This window comes from Semicossyphus pulcher, unplaced genomic scaffold (assembly GCF_022749685.1).
Source record: "Semicossyphus pulcher isolate SPU_LCO1_2020_fin unplaced genomic scaffold, fSemPul1.0.p SCAF_13, whole genome shotgun sequence".
In the NCBI taxonomy this organism is placed as follows: domain Eukaryota; kingdom Metazoa; phylum Chordata; class Actinopteri; order Labriformes; family Labridae; genus Semicossyphus; species Semicossyphus pulcher.
In genome coordinates, this window is record NW_027211637.1 from 23,419,068 (window position 1) to 23,436,079 (window position 17,012).

A 17,012-nucleotide genomic window follows, 5' to 3' on the forward strand; every position below is an offset into this window, starting at 1 on the left:
AGCTTTATGCCTCGTCAGGGGGTGCTAAAGTACAACACTTTTAACCCCTTGGCCTTTCTCTCTACCGTTTCACCTCACTCGCGTTACTTTACCGATCGACCGGAAGTTTCTTTTCGTTCTTTCAAAAAAAAAGCGTCCGTTATTAAAACAGGAAATAAAGTAACACAGGCTTAAGGCAGGGAAAAGTCAAAATAAAAGCCTCACAAAAACATTTCTATGAGGCGATCTCTTCTTTAGAGTTAAACGAAAACTAGGTTACCTCCAGGTACACCTAGCTAAAGCTAATGCTGTCTAATACAACAGCAAATCCTCCTTCAAGAAGGTTACATGAATGTATGATGGATTAAAACTGTTCAAGAGCTGCTCATTTAACTTTTCAATCATTTAGGAGGATGTGGTTCGTGCTGCTGTTGAACTGCATTGCATTACACAGATAGGTGGTTCTGTAATTTAGCTGTGGCTCATTGACGTAAATAGGGTTGACAAAATAATAGAAAGTGTCACCGAGTGTATCTGTGCAGAGATAATGAGTTTGCTTCACTTAGAGGTTTAAATAACAAAACACTTTCTGACACAAGTTGTTTATTTTGGTTCAGTTTATAGATTAAAAGTCACTGAAACTGCAATTTGTTCCCTTTTTTCAAAGTGGTCTGAGTGATCAGATCTTTGTTCATAATTCTGCATAGTCAGCGCTGATTCTGTTGGTCTGGAGTTACCTTTACAATGAGTGTTTACAAGGTTAGGCAGCAAACATCTTGTGACAGTTATCACTTAATGATTGTTTCTGAGGTTTTCACCGTCTTCTAACGAGCTTTTAATGAGGAGGAAATCTGCTGTGAATCACAGCTGAGCTGACAGCTACCAGCAGAGCTCCAACTGCTCAAAGCTACTGATTAACTGAATGATTGTGACTCAATAACAGTCACACTGACGTTACAATCATTCTTATATAAGTTAATGTGAGGCTGTAACTGCACCGACACATAACTTCACAACTGTGTTAGAGTGTTTGCCTTTCTGCAATCAGAGTAATTAGGAAAGTAAAGTTTAATCATAATGCAGCTTTCTAGAGCAGAACCGAGTGCGCAAAAAAGACCTTCAAAATAAAAGACTGAAGCAAGAGACATTAAATCTGGAGCTGAGGTTAGAGGCGGTCATATTCTTTGAAGATTTTAAAGCCCTTTAAGGAAAAATGTGTGATTGTGGGCGCTTTAAATACATTTTCTTGACATATCTTAAGAAAGTTGATTAAAAAATCAATTATTCAACCTTTATTTAAACCTTGAGGAATCAATGAAAGTCCCTTATTTGCAACGATGTTGAGAGTACAATTTAAACTGAACACACACACACACACAGGATAAAAAAGTAACAAGAAAGCACACTACAGTACTTTTTAATCATGGTTTTAAATTGACCTACAGGGACAATCTGCTTGACTTTAATGCGAGTTGTAAAATGTTTCAAGTAAGCACAGCACAAAAACTAAAAGCAGTTTCCCCAAATTTAATGTTTCCACTTGAGACTTTGAGCATCACTTGAACGAGTCAAATAATGACTGTGGGACCTTTTTTAATAGGGAAGGGACGTTTCTTGGCAAGTTGCCATTAAGGGCTTTATGTATAAGTATAAAATAAAGCCTGCTATGTCACACTGTCTCACCAACACTTTCATACAGGATGCAATGATGTGTAGAATAACTGTAACTATTTAACTAATGCTAAACAGATAAGAAGACAATTAACTTATAATTAACTTTACAAATATATATTTTTTATTGTAGCTGGCCGACAAGTTTGACAACGTGATCCAGTCATACACTTAGATATGTATATTCAAAAACCCTACTATGAACATTTAGAGTTTAATATGCAAACTACTGTATTGTCCGCAGTATCTCTGTCTTTACAGATAAGAATGAATGAAACTTCTTGGGGCAATGAAGTTTTATAGCAGTATCTGCAGTGTTCATGACTTTCAAAGTTTAAGACCATGATAAAGAAACCAGAGTCTCCTTTAGTTTTAAGTCTGAAGTGAGGGGAGTGTAAAATCTCAGAGGAATAACTCGATGAGTCTCAGTCTTCCTCACTTAAATAGGTTACACCTATACGTTTATAACAATACAAATCCCTATATCAGAGATCTTTGCACAGCATGTAAAGTCCAATAACAAAACCTTGCATATCATGGAATACACAACTTTAGAGAAGAATTACACCAACTGAGAGGAGGCGAACACAAGAAGGTCCCACTTCATCGGTACCTCGAGCACCCAAAGGCTCCCATAAAAGAGTGTGAAGGACTCTGACATCCTCCACACCAGCCCATGGAGAGCTACCTTCCTGCATGTTTTAGGTTTCTCCGTACTCTAACACACCTGATTTGAATGATCTGTTCGTTATCAACCGACTGAAGCTTCTCTGGAGATTGATAATGAGCAAAACATTTGAATCAGGTGTGTTAGAGTACGGAGAAACCTAAAACATGCAGGAAGGTAGCTCTCCAGGAGCAGGGTTGGCCACCCCTGCTCTACACTTAACCTAGTCTATCTTAAAAGGAAAAGTAAGTTAACTCATTCTCAAAGAAATTTGACTTAACTCATCCCAATGAATTAGTCAAATGTAACCGGCGTGGTAGCTGGCAGCCTACGGTAATGATGATGTAAGGGTGGCAGCTGCAATGGAGATCATGATGGTGCATGTCAGTTGAAAAAAAACAACAAAAAAAAACATTTTCTATAAAAATATTGATATAAAATATTAGCAGCAATTAAATCCATTATAATGAGGTGTGTCTTATTTGTCCAATTGATCTGAGGTCACATGACAAGGAAGCTATTGAAAAAGAAACTATACATTTTTCTATAAATAGATGAAAATACAATGTTTTTAAAGTGTCTACCTTAAAAGGTTTAAGGTACACAGGAGAGTTTTAAGTCGAGATAAACTACTAGTTACCTTAACAATAAATAAAAGAGTAAGTTTCATTAAATGGTTCTTTCCTCAACTTTCCCCAAGGTAATCAGTTTCCTAAATTTTTTAAAGTAAACTTAACTTATTTACTAGGGATGCACGATATTATCGGCACCTTATCGGTATCGGCCGATATTTGCGTAAAAACTATCGGATATCGGCCAACACGCCAATATCCGCCGATATAATTTACCGATAAAATAATGGGCTGCTGCATACTTGATTAAATGCCCGACCTCGGCGCAATGTCCCCGGCGCGAAGAAGCCCTGCGTGGCGCAGCGTGATGACGTCACGTGTGTCTACCTGCAGCATGAGAGAGTTAGAAGCCAAAATGTCCGTGGTGTGGAAGTTTTTCAAAGTGTCCGAAATAGATAGCAAAACTGCTATTTGCAATGACTGCTCAGCTTCGGTGATGCGAGGAGGAGCCAAGGCAAAGTCTTTCAACACTACAAACTTGATTAACCATCTCAAGACCCGTCACCCCGACCGTTGTAACAAATGTGATAAGAGTATCACCATTATACTGTACGCTAATTCCAATACAGAAGAGAGTTGATGATCTCTGCAATTAGGTGTGCAGGAAAAAAATATCGGTATCAGTATTTGGCTAAATGAGTTGTAAAATATCGGCATATTGGATATCGGCAGAAAATCCAATATCGTGCATCCCTATTATTTACGTTAAAAAAAACACGCCCATGCAGACACTAAAAATGTCCATACATTTCTACTACAGTGACCTACAACCAACAAGCCATCAGAGACACACTGGTGTTACAGCAGCTCTGTAATGTTGGCAGGTATTTGACCATGCAGAGCTCTCAAAGTGATCACATGAATCCTGAATTAAATACTTCATTTTAAGAGGAAAGATTTTAAATAAATCAAAATCCATCACAGTTTCCACTTCTTAATAATCGAGGCGATCTGGACTAATCTCACTCCTCCAAACTGCTTGCAGAGACATAAAAAGAGGCTTCCAGTGGATCCTCTTTTACTGGGTTAGTAGGAAAAATAGTAAAATTGCCCACGAGCAGAAATATCACTTCAAAGCTACTTCAGTGCAGCTGCTGCAGAATAAGTGGCAGCGTGCAGAGCTCCACTTTTAGTGTTATTGTGAATAAAAGTGTGTGTAAATGTTCTCATGATAAAAATACATCTCTAGTGCGAGCACAGAACGACTCTCCGGGTGGAATCAAAGTGATGCTACACAGATCACACACGTTATCGACCACTTAATGGATTGTATGAACTTGCTTCTGCACCACCATGTAGAGAGGTCTCTTTTGGGGGAAATTAACTACCATTTAATCTAATCTATATAGTGAGGCTGCAGCGGAATGATCGATGTTCAGCCCCGAATTAAAAATCACATCAGATGCCAGTGACCGCTGGCAGCAGAGTCGGGGTGCAGCAGCAGTGACAGCCGGGTTTTATGGCTGGGACGTTACAGCCAAAGGAGCTCCACTTTCTGCTGAACTTGAGCATTAGTCAGTCAGTCGCACGTACATCATGTTAGTGGACTGTTCGTACATATTTCTCTGACCAGCTCCCCCGTCCACAAATCTTCTCCACAAGGGTTTCATTTAAAAAAACACAATCTTTTGCAGTGTTGCCTCTTCGTGTTTTTTGAAGTAGAAAATAACAAGGTAGAAAAGGTAGATGTAAACATAAAGAGCTACGGGGATTCAACTGAATAAATAAACACATTTGATCATACATTTTAACAAGGACTTGTCAGAACAGATTCGCAACATGTTTTATTCGCACACTGATGTAAACACAGCCCGATGTTATCATCATAAAGCAAGAAAAAAGAGAAATCAATCATAGAAGTGTAAATCTGACTTTACACTGACATCAGCCGCATCCAAAGACGAAAGAAAGAACTCCATCTGATATCCTCAGGTCAGAAAACTACAAGCGTTTTCCTTTGGTTCACTCAGAGGTTGGCTTTGTCTTTGCTGTGGGGGGCTCATCATTATTTATCTCGCTATAAATAGATAATCCTATGATTTATACAGTGTTGTTGTCTGTGCTGCCACTCAAACAACACAGAAAATTCACTGTAAAATTACCCTAGTTTTAAATTTTGTGTTTGTATGTTTTTATTACTGTAGAAAAAGCTCCCTGTCTGTTGCATTCAACTCCAAATGTATTTGTTTATACAGAGAAATATTTCAATATTTAAAAGCAGGTCACAAAGGTTTTTAAAAGATTACAATCTCCTAAAACACCTGGGCACTCATTTTTAGCAAACCTTCTTCGACCAGGATTAAAGAGTGCTTTTATTGGGGACTATTTTCAGCTGCGGATATAAAAATTCCTCTGTGAAGAAATGCTGTACGGGACACCTGTGTCTATTTATGTGCTGTATGTCTTTATAGTAGAATATATAAAAGATCAACAACTTGTATTTGGCCAGCTAGCTGATTCACCGACTGTACTGTGTCTTTATTTAATATTTTATAGTTTGTTACAGGGCTTCACAGTGGTTCGGACGCAGGGGGGCTTTCTGTGTGGAGTTTGCATGTGTGGGTTCCCTCTGGGTACTACGGCTTCCTCCCACAGTCCAGAGACTCATTAGGTTTATTGATGAGCCTAATTTGCCCGTAGGTGTGAGTGTTAGCATTAATGACAATCTGGTTGACTTTAATGTGAGTTGTAAGGGCTCTTTGTGTCAGCCCTGTTATTGACTGGCGATCAGTCCAGGGTGTAACCCCGCCTCTCGCCCAATGACAGTTGGGATAGGCTCCAGCACCCTCGCAACCCTGAACAGGGTAAGCGGTATAGATAACGGATGGATGGATGGAAGTTCGTTACATCAACGTTCACATTTTTAAATAGGATTTTAATTAATCCCTCATATCCCATATTCATACATATCCCATAATTCATGCATAACCTCTTAATGCAAATTCACTATATGTAAGTGGAGTGATGAGCTAAACAACCAATCTCAGACATGTCTCTAATGAACTGGTGACACAGCTAGCATCCGCACATAACTAACCCTGAACTACTGGGTTTATGACAAATGGAATCAAGAACTGTAACTTAATCTTGCTCAAGAGAGAAAAGAATCTTTTCTCAGCTGTACAATAACCCGAGTAACGCTTGCTCTCAAAATGTCAGTCAACTGTTGTGAACTGCGGTAAACACCAACCAGAGTGCTGAAGCTGAGACTCTATTTTCACAAATATGTCATAAATAAGGTTTTATCCTTCATAAGACGAAAATAAAAAATGTTTATAACAGCAACAACATAAACAACAAGTGAGAAGAATTCAGATCATAGTTTGACTTAAACAAGAAAAAGAACGGTCTATATTAATACTAGTAAGTTGGATCAATTTGTTGTTTCTTTTGGTCTTACCAGAGTTTGTTGAAAGTGCAAAAAAACATCATCAAAATTCAATCCTTTAATCAGGGTCAGACTCACCACTTTGAAGTCCTCCGCTCTGCACTCCGTGCCGTGAAAGTGGCAGGACAGCAGCATGTCGCTGATGTCGTGACCGGTGCGATCGTAGAACTCCCGCATGTTGAAGGGTCGCGGCTTGAAATTATGAAAGTCAGCTTTGACCTTTAGGCTCTCCAGAACGCTCTCCTCGACAAGATGCATGTCCCTGATCTCATACCTGGATAGACACACAGACGGAAAAGAGAAGTCAAAGAAATATTTCACACATTTGCAAATGTTATGTCCCTTACGTTGGTGTGAATGAAGAATTTCCTGAACATCTTCACAGTGAATAATCACCACCTGATGACAAAGCAGACTTCATAAAAAGTAATATCAGCCCTTTTAACATTTTCTGCACACTTCAGGAGGTTTAATGAGTCTTTATCTGTGAACTTCAGCTTCACTCAACCAAAGCTAAAAACAATAAAGTCCTGAATTAATCAAAGGAGTCAGAAAATAATGCTTTTTCTTGCCCTTGAAATGATAGCACCATCAGAGTGTAACAGTTTATAGTACAGTACGTAATAAAGTTCAGACCAGACGGGACTGTACATGGCCATAAAATTAGTCTTCCATTCACTGTCGATGCAGCAGCTTCAGGCTACACATTACTTCAACTACAGTCTCACTTATCTGGATTCAAACTTGATGGATGTTTGCTGTATATTCACCCTTTTTAACTGTTTTTGGTCCCCATTTACTCCTTAAAAAAGTACTGGCTTTAGCTGATAATCACTCCACGTTCACCAGCTACTCTCTGACGGTGTCTATCTGCTGTTTTGTGTTGAGCCGGTAGTGTACACTAAGTGCAGAGAGCTTGTCCACTTAAACAAAGACAGCCGTGGTGACCCAAAAGGATGCTATGAGAGCTCCTGAAAGCTAAGGCTAGCTACCGTTTTAAGTGATCGTCTCAGAAAGTTCATAACTATGAAACCACATAATTTTAAAACAAAATTTTCACAGTGTTATTTGACATATTGTCATAAACAAAATGTAGCCACATTAGCAAATTTAAGCACTCTTACATGTTAGCTTAAACAAGGCAAATGTTAAATCTGCTAAAGCATGTTAGCATCGTCATTGTGAGCATGTTAGCAGAGCTAGCAGGGCCGTAGACTGTTAGTATGGTGTTTGTATCAAAAGATACAGAGCCACATTAACCTAATCAGTAAATTCAAGCACTCTTACAGGCTAGCTTAAACAAGGCCAACTTTACGTCTGCTGAATATGAGCATGTTAGCATTGTCATTGTGAGCATGTTGGCAGAGCTAGCATAGTTGAGACTGTTAGCACTGTGTTTGTATCGTAAGATATGGAGCCACATTAGCCTAATCAGCAAATTCAAGCACTCTTTCCACGCTAGCATGAACATGGCAAACTTTACATCTGCTAAACATGAGCATATTAGCATTGTCATTGTGAGCATGTTGGCAGAGCTGGCAGAGCTGAGACTGTTAGCATTGTGTTTGTATCATAAGATACAGAGCCACATTATCTTAATTTGCAAGTCCAAGCACTCTTAAATGTTAGCATGAACATGGCAAACTTTACATCTGCTAAACATGAGCATGTTAGCATTGTCGTTGTGAGCATGTTGGCAGAGCTGGCAGAGCTGAGACTGTTAGCATTGTGTTTGTGTCATACGATTCTTCAGAAGCAACTATGGGTTTGTTTCTGATTGATTTAAAAGCTTGTATTTAATAAAACGTGTGATGTGTCTCCATTAGTGTTCATATATTTGCAGATAAGAGGCCACATTTTTATATTACTGTATATCTTATGGTCTTAATTTCCTGGCTCCTGCTCTGTTTAACAGTGTAGTCATACAATGTTATTAGATTCAATGAAATGAACAATAAATGTCTCCTCATGTTTCACATGCGTCTCACTAATGATAATGTCTTAACAATGTTCTTCTATAGTTAAATCTCCTACAGCCAAGCTTCAGATATCGCCACATTATTGATAGCTTGATATTCTGTTCTGTGATATTTCATTTTGTCTGCAGCCACAGTTTTCCTGTGTGTGTGACTACATTTACAAAAACGGCATGCGAGTAACTGAGTAGAGAGCCAGACAACCCACATCACACCCGGTATTATCCGGGGCACTGGGAAATTTCCTTTCATTTAATGGAGCTCACAAAAATCTGACCACGCTGCCTTGTGTTAAAAGAGAGCAGAATAGCTGTAAATGCACCCACGCTCTCCCCTCGCTGTGATCTCCCACTGTGCTATTATTAAAAATGTCACCATTTTAATGGACTCACCAAAGAGCAGACTGCTAGGACTTTTTTTCTGCCTTAAATTAAATGTCTTTCAGAAAACTTTCACATGAATGTAGCCTCTCTTATATGAATACGGTCTTTTATTGATCCTTTGTGTGACTTAAAATTGACGTGTTTCATGAATTGAATGAATAAGAATGAGACTAATTGTATTTAAACAAGAGTGTGTGATGTATAATTACACTTTTATGCACTAACACTATAAAGCGTCTTGTAAAACTTGGAACTAGGTGCAGTAATCGTCTTGTTTTTCATATTTCATGAGGGCAAAGGGACATTTAACACTCTAACTGAGATCTTCTGAGCATTAAATCGATTATAATTAGCTTCATTCATGATGAAAAGTCAGCTCATGAATTTTGGGACATTAAGATTTGTGCTAAACCCAGTCATTGCCAAGTGTTTCTGTTTGATGGCAAGAGAACTTAATTGAGGAGAGGCGCTCGCTCCCTGCTGTTTGTGTAGTGGACAAACCTGCCAAGAAGGCACTTATGAGATAAAATCCCATAAGACAGAGCCGACAGGATTGGGCAAAGGGCTGACACTTCAGCATGTGTGCATCTAAAATATCATGCCACAAGACATTTCCCAGACCAGTGACTCCAAACATGGGAGGTGGGCGGAGAGGCGTCTTAAATGGATTTCATGCCCTGAGCACTTTGGTTTCTGGCCGGGGGTATAACAGCTAAGTGTGCCGTCGCATCGCCTCTCTACCTTGCCAAGGGAGGCTGGATAATGAGCACTAAACCTACTTCAGAGTGTGAGAGTTGAGATGAGTACATGGAGGAGGAAAGTTAGATGGAGAATCAGGCCTCATTATGCTTTAAGCTCCAACTTTGTAATGCCTTTCTTGTGATCCACAGCCTGGAAATGTGAGATTAGATGTATTTATGTGAAGAAAAATCCAGATGGCAAGTGTTGATTAGCAGTCACACTAATGTCACAGGAAAAAAAATGCTAATTCTGGTGATCAGTATGGGATCCTCATTAAAGATTGAGGACAGAATCGGCCGTATAGTCACATAAAAGAAAAGCCACCCGAGGCCTTTAGCTGCTCTGTCCTTGATCTCTTTAACTGACAGTCCGTCAGGGTTCACAACATTTGAGCTCTGAGCTTTAACAGCTTTTGATCAGTGAGATTAAAAGACACTGGCCAACGCTCTCATCTTCTGAAACACTGTCCGCCACTTAATATCGCGAGTGATTCCGTCTTGCTCGCTTGTTTCATTATCGCTGCCTCTGTTGACATTTGGAACAATCTTACAACACCACAGGGAGAGCAACGTGTTTATCAAACAGCTTTCAAGGCCAGTATTAGTCACAGTCTGGCTCTTTCGTCTTTCTCCTCATGTCTCGGACAGCCCTCTGACTGATCCTAATCACTGAAAATGTGATACTCCATCATCACTCTCGTCTTTTTCCACCATCCAGAGAATCAAAATCTCTGACTGCTCTGAAACAAAGTGGATTCAGGGAGCAGGAGTGGAGTGTTTTCGCAGCTCTGTCGAAGTTACAGAGGCATAAGGATCTAAATGTATAAACGACAAAAATACCCACTGCATCTGCCGTTACACTTGTAATCAAAGGAAGCAGGCTCTCCTCATCTTTCCCTTCTGTGCTTACACTGCACGCTGTTTTCAGCTCCAGCATCCGGAGCTCTCAGCTGCACCGCCGAGACGGCTGGCGTTCTCTGATTATAATGCCTCAGTTAATTCCAAGGCAGCTCTCCAAAACCGCTGCATGACTCAACAAGGTAGAAACTATTAGAGCTCCTTGGATGAGTGAGACACGGTTGGCAGTGTTGGATGAATGCCTCTCAGGTCATCAGGCGGCGGCTTCTGGATGTACCCAGATTTAGATCCGAGTCTGGTGAGGGTGCTTTCAGTCTCTGTGATCCTGCTGTGAGGAACAAGCTGCCTGCTGACAGGAGGTCCATCACTACATTCAAAGGAAACTGAAAACTTTCCCAGGCATATGGTTATTACATGTAGTTAAATATTTTAGGCTTTTTTTTTGTATTCGTCTGTGTAGTGTTTTTAACGCACACCATATGAATTCTTCAATTATTTAATGTGTATTCTTACATTTTTGTTGCTGATGATACCAACACGTTCTAATGTTTATGACTATATTTTAAGATTTTGTCTTTCAGCCCATTAAGTTAATGTGTTAAGAATATGAGGCGGCTCTGGTCGTCTCGGAAGGTGGGGGGTTCGATTCCTGACTGCTACAGTCACATGTTGAAGTGTCCTTGGGCAAGACACCTAACCCCAAATTGCTCCCGGTGGAATAGCCATCAGGTGTGTGAATGGGTGTGTGAATGAGTGAATGTGACATGTAGTGTAAAAGCAGCTGTGAGTGGTCAGAAGATGAGAAAAGCGCTATGTAAGTACAGTGCATTTACCATTTGAGTTAATGTATTAAGAAATGTGCTATATAAATAACATTCCAATTTTATTTACATCATAAACTCAAGTAGAAGAAGAAATACAGGACTTTGAAAATGTGCCCTTTCAAAATAAAAGTCCTGCAGGTTTAAACCTTAATTTTTCGGTAATAACAGCAATCCAATAAATCTCACTATAGAGTCAGACGTACAATATTTCCCTCAGAATTGAAGTAGAGTAGAAGCATATGACATGTAGCCGAAGTTTGCACTTCAGTTATAGTTACTGTGCCTGTGTAGTTGTTTACATTCGGGATTACAGACGATAAATTGAAGACAAATAACAGCGACAAACTTTGATTAATTTTAAATGAGCTTCATTTTTTAGATTGTGATTCTGGTTACCTCTGGTTGAGCAGGGCCAGCAGCTCCCCTGCGTGGTACAGGTCGTTGCGCGACACGCGGCTGAAGCGGAACGCGTTCAAGTTGCAAAAAGTGACCGCAGGGAACGTCATGATCGGGGTCGTGACCTCATCCAGTTTGGTGACGTGCGGGTACTCGAGGTAGAAGTGGATCCGGTCCACGCACACGAACAGCAAGAAGGTGAGGGAGCCCAGGAAAAAGACGATCCAGAGGCAGCGCTTGATGCAGAAGCGCTCGTACGTGAAAATATGAGAGATTCCGTGCAGAGTGGAGCTGTGCGCGAAAACTTCTATTGGTGGAGGTTGATTAGTGTCCATTTCTTCCGGTTCTACTTTGAGATCCATTGTGACTGTGCAACAAGCTCGATCTGAGTCAGAAACAGCTCAAAAACACTCGCAGTGAAGTGAATGCTCGCTGATATTCATTCACCTGTGGCACAAACTGTCATTATCCATCCGAACAGGTGCGAACGTGCAGATAAGCGCTCTTGGACTTGGTGCGGTTTGGTCGCCATCCCTCATGCGGACCGATGGAGATACATTTTCAGCAGCAGCTGCGCTTTGAAAAAGTCAGTCGAGCAGGAATTGTGTGCAGAAGTGATGCATTTCACAGAAGCAGGCGTGCAGGAGAAGGGTGACTCAAACGCGTGCATAACAAAGATGTCAAAATAAAGGTCCACCAGCGTTGCACTACAGTGATGTTTTGCAGGTTTCTCACTGGGTCGCAGGAGAGCAAAGAAAAGGGGTTGACAAAGTGTTTCATCAGCCTGCGTATCCGCTCGATAAGTCCAGTGAAGCACGCTTCAGTCCTACACGCCAACCAGAGGAAACCCGGAGAGCGGAAAGAGAGAGAAATCCTTCTGACACTTCTGCTCGTTTATGAAGAGTTCCTCTCGTAGCTTAGCTTGACGCATGTCTTCTTCAATCCGCAGATTTTCGGGTCAAGTCACGAGATTTTCTCCTCTCGGGATTCTGTGTTTGGGAGTCTGGCAGTGGGTTGTTATGGTCGGTGGTTGAGTCGTGAGCTTTCCTCTAGTGGACAAGAATGGAGAGGAGAGGAGAGCTGGCTGACGCGCTGCTCTTCACCTGTGAGTTACTAGTTTCTTTAGACCACAGCCAGAGTGGAAACAGAGAGAGAGAGAGAAAGAGAGAGAGAGAGAGAGTCCTGCAGGGACTTCTAGTGTAGCATGTGATAGGAGGACTTCAAGCATCCTACTGCAATGTTTTTTTCATAAGATGGACTAAGACAGAGAGGCTAAAACAATCCATGTCAGAAAATAAAACATTGAACATCAACTAAAAGTAATCCTCAAAGCACTATTTGGACGTAAACAGACAATAAGACATTAAAGGGCTACACCAGCAATTTCATGTCACACTTTCATGAACTTCAGGAACTCACACAAGAATGATTAAAAAATGAAAGGTCAAAATTGAAGCACCACAGGACGAGATAAACCGACTTTTAGTCACCCATAGTGTGAGTAAAGTTACAAAAGCACCGTTTCCTACAATTCCCATGATGCAACTTGGACAAAAGTCGTGAGGTAACATCTGGGTTAGCCTCTTTTCCATTAGCTCATGTAAGTCAATCTACTGACTGCTGACTTACTGAAAAAACAATGTGTTCTTGCAGTTGACTTTTAACTATGTGGTCTATTAATGTCTAAAACAAATAAAGACGTTGGTCCCTGAAATGTCTATAAAGTTAACGCAGTGCCAAACATCCATCACAGTTTTAAAGCCCAAGATAACAAAGTTTAGTAGCTTTTGTCTGTTCCCATCAAAGAAAAGGTTGTGCGTGTTCTTTCACATACACACCCCTGAGATTTTAACTAAGGCTCTGGTAAAGATCTACAGTATCTAACCTTTCTTGATGACATCACAACGACATCATTCTATACATTTTTCTCCCTTGAGAGCTTTATAGTTCTTGTACTAAGTTTTGCATAGGCGTAACAGTACCTCTCATGATGAGTAAACTGAACTTCATGTGTAAAGTTGCTGGAGTTCTCCCTTTGACCGAATGCAGACTCAGTGACCACGAGTGGGCAACTGTGACAGGTAGAACCAGACAAACCTGGCAACCCAGAGTAAACAGATTGTGTTAGAGACTGATAACAGGCTGTACTGTATTATAAAATAAAATGGAAATACCAATAATTCAACTCTGTGTCAGAGCAAAACATCATTTAGTATTTACCGGGAGTAAAAAATTTATTATATTGAGCATGTCACAGGTGGAGGGGAAAACAACACATGAAACTTTACTGAGCTCCTTCAAAGTCTGCCTCCTCTATTTAAAGTTGTATGTATGTTTCCTAACATGCTTCTCATCATTAACATTTCTTTTTTAAAGCCAAAGAGTTATTTTTCTTTGCTGATTAGTCTGATCATTTCCTCGATTTAGCAATTAACTCTTTGGTCTATGTCTAAAAAATATATTGACTTTGGCCCCTGGTGGTGAAAAAACATCTGTCACAGTTTCTCAGAGGCCTAGTTAATATATTTCAATAGCTTGTTATGTCTGACTTGTAAAACTAGCCAGGATTGCAAATAATCAGTCAATTGTGAATTGTGAAGTTTAGTATTGTTTTTCTATACATTGCAAATAATTCAATTTTGAATAGTAGTAATAGAATAATATAAACCCATTTGTGAGTCAGAATAGGGAGAGGGTAAAAGTGTATAAACAGACACTTTCCAAAACAGTCATTTTGTGGCACCACAAAGGAAAATAATGATAGCTTCCACGTTTTGATTGGACCATGAATAAACAATGACATTTAGTCCCCAGCTGGATACTGGCGTGAAAAATGGATCTGGCTGTGCAACATCGCTGAATCAAGCTTTGTTAATAAAACAAGATATTTATAACATGCCATGAAAGATGAATTGCTCTTCAATCTTATATGCATCAGCATGGAAAGAGATTATCTGTGGCATTAAACATCCTACTACTGTGCCTACGAGCAGTTCTGAATCCAGCATGAACAGCTATATCTAACACAGAAATTGTAATTTCATTTGATGTATCTATGAAGCTTCCCTAAGATGTATAGTTTTGGACATTTATACTGTCATTTTATTCCTGTGAATTATCTGCTGTACAGTAACAAACAGCTGTAATGACCTTTACAGAGACAAAAAGCTACTTTCTACATTAAATCCAACTATGAGTCTGGAGTTTAAGTATTCACAAATTACATTCCTGTCATTGTTTTTTGTTTGTGAGCCAAATGCTGAACATCAACTGTCTTTAGTTTTGGAGAAATTATGCAGCTGTCAACGGGACACTGAGGAATGTTTTTTATGGGAAAGTCTAGATGTCTTGTGGGTCATTTTATAACTGAGCTGAGCTTCCAAATACATTTTGGAGTTTTCCACTGAAAATAGAATCTGAAATAATATTCAGTGGGAATAACATTGTTCATAGGAGGGTCATTTGGGTTTAAGCGACACACTTACTGAGAGATGACACAGTTGCACTTTTTGAGACTTCAGTTTTGACAGGCTTGCTGGCTGCTGTCCGAGGTGCTGATGCGCTGCCCTATTGATGTGTCGGGTCTGGGCGTTTTATCTCCACACCTGCAGGGGGCAGCAGAGCGCGCTGTAGCTACACTCTGACAAGCGAAAGGAACTACAACATGTGAGCAACAGCGGCAGCAAAAACATGGCGATACCCACTAGTGCAGCTCGTCTCTGTCGCCTTGCAGGGCGTACTGTCACCTCCCTGGCAGTCTGGCAGAGGCGGGCTGTCAGCCTGCCGGCGAGGAGATGCTACATGTCAACCTCGACGAGCAACAGTGAGTGAATGTTGTGTAAAAGTTAGCATTAGCTAAAGAGATGTAGGTGCAGAGCAGCTCAGAGGTCGATGTCCTATCAGGCATAACCCAGGCTGACAGCTTATGACTAAAGTTTTTTCCGGTTCTGGACTTTCCCAACTCGATAACTGGGCTGAAGCCATGGTAACGACGTGAACGTTAACACATGTTCGTGCTGAAATGGCGAAAGCTGAGAAAGACAACTAGACAGACCTTTAGCTGACTTTGTTGTGCCTTATGCGCATGCGCATACGTTACATGTTTACGCACTGGATGCTGGGTGGTCTTCCTTTTCAATTTTGAATACTCTACTTTTCTGTTCATGCCACATTTTACCTCTACTGCAATACATTTCAGTATGATGTTAAACGTTAACTTAACTACATTTATTTGCCAACTTTAGTTATTAGTTACGGAACACATACTGATAGCATTTTAAATATGATGTTTGTCACATATCTTCTATTGAATATCTGTCTATAGTCGACCTATTTTACTTTCTTCTGCCCAAAAAATAATATTCAGATCAATATTAAAGACACTGGCATCATAAGCTGATTTGAATATTACAGCAGACTCAAATGAGGCATCTATAATGACCATCAAATGAGGCTTATATGATTTAATGTCAAACTGGAAGTCTTCCTTAAAAAACAAATAATTTAGTTTTTTCCTCTGATTCTCTGTAGATGCTCAGTTCAGGCTTGATGAGCGAACAGCCCACAGCAGTCTGGACCTCTTCAAGAAAGACACTGGTGTCATCTACCGCATGTTGGGCCTGGACCCCAGTCACGTGCAAGACAACCCAGAGCGTTTCCGAGATTGGGCCGTCGTGTTTGGTGATGAGAAGATCAGCAACGGGAGACACTACTGGGAGGTGACGGTCAAAAAGTCCCAAGAGTTTCGTCTGGGTGTGGCCGAGTCTCTCATGTCCAGAGAAGACTGCGTGGGTACCAACAGCTCCTCCTGGGTGTTCGGCTACGCTCAGCGCAAGTGGTTTGCTATGACCAACAATAAGATAGTTCCTGTGACTCTGGTGGGCAAGCCAGCCCGCGTGGGCATCCTGCTCGACTTTGAAGAGGGCTTCCTGGGGCTGGTGGATATTGAAAAACCCAGGATCATTCACACTATCAGGGTCCAGTTCAAGGCTCCCCTCTGCCCCGCATTTGGACTTTGGGACGGGGAGCTGCTCACACACTCTGGCCTGGAGGAGCCTGAAGGCCTTAAGTGAAGCTGTATGAACTATGGCAGTGATGATGTTGGCGACATTTATCACAATGGTGCAGGAAAAAGCAATATCTTTGTTGTACTCATTTACAGCTTAATTAGAAAGTTATTTTTCTGTGGTCCAGTTGGTTCATAATCCTGACTCTTAACAATGCAAGTTCATACTACGTGTTCCTCATCAAGCCTCAGGCGTTTCTTTGCTTATGTATTACCTCATGTATTACCTCTCAGACTTACTAATGTGAAAGTGATGGACGGTTTGTTTTTGAGGGGAGCATTAACTGCCAAATTGTTCTTTGACGCTGTTACGCTGGCATCGCCATCACAGTTATAAGACTGAAATAAACACAAAAATCTTTTTTCAGAATCATGTTCATACTGTATATTGTTTAATAAAATAACTTCACTGAAACTGCTCTTATATTTCTGT

The 17,012-nt window shown here is 40.5% G+C and overlaps 2 protein-coding genes across 2 annotated transcripts in view; one reads left to right on the forward strand and one right to left on the reverse strand.

The window, feature by feature from the left end:
• Positions 1-11,876, reverse strand: part of LOC138589691 (acid-sensing ion channel 1-like) — a 56,741-nt gene extending 44,865 nt beyond the window's left edge. Inside the window, exons 1-2 of the mRNA XM_069660095.1 lie at positions 11,515-11,876; positions 6,416-6,611 (exon numbers count right to left, since the gene is read on the reverse strand). Of these exons, the coding sequence (XP_069516196.1) occupies positions 6,416-6,611; positions 11,515-11,876 (558 nt within the window). The remainder of the gene's footprint in view (positions 1-6,415; positions 6,612-11,514) is intronic.
• A 3,327-nt stretch (positions 11,877-15,203) lies between these two features.
• spryd4 (SPRY domain containing 4) lies at positions 15,204-16,975 on the forward strand. The gene is made up of 2 exons (XM_069660830.1): positions 15,204-15,337; positions 16,045-16,975. The coding sequence occupies exons 1-2, from the start codon at positions 15,205-15,207 to the stop codon at positions 16,584-16,586; spliced, it is 675 nt and encodes a 224-aa protein (XP_069516931.1). The 5' UTR covers position 15,204; the 3' UTR covers positions 16,587-16,975.
• Positions 16,976-17,012: the final 37 nt, after the last annotated feature.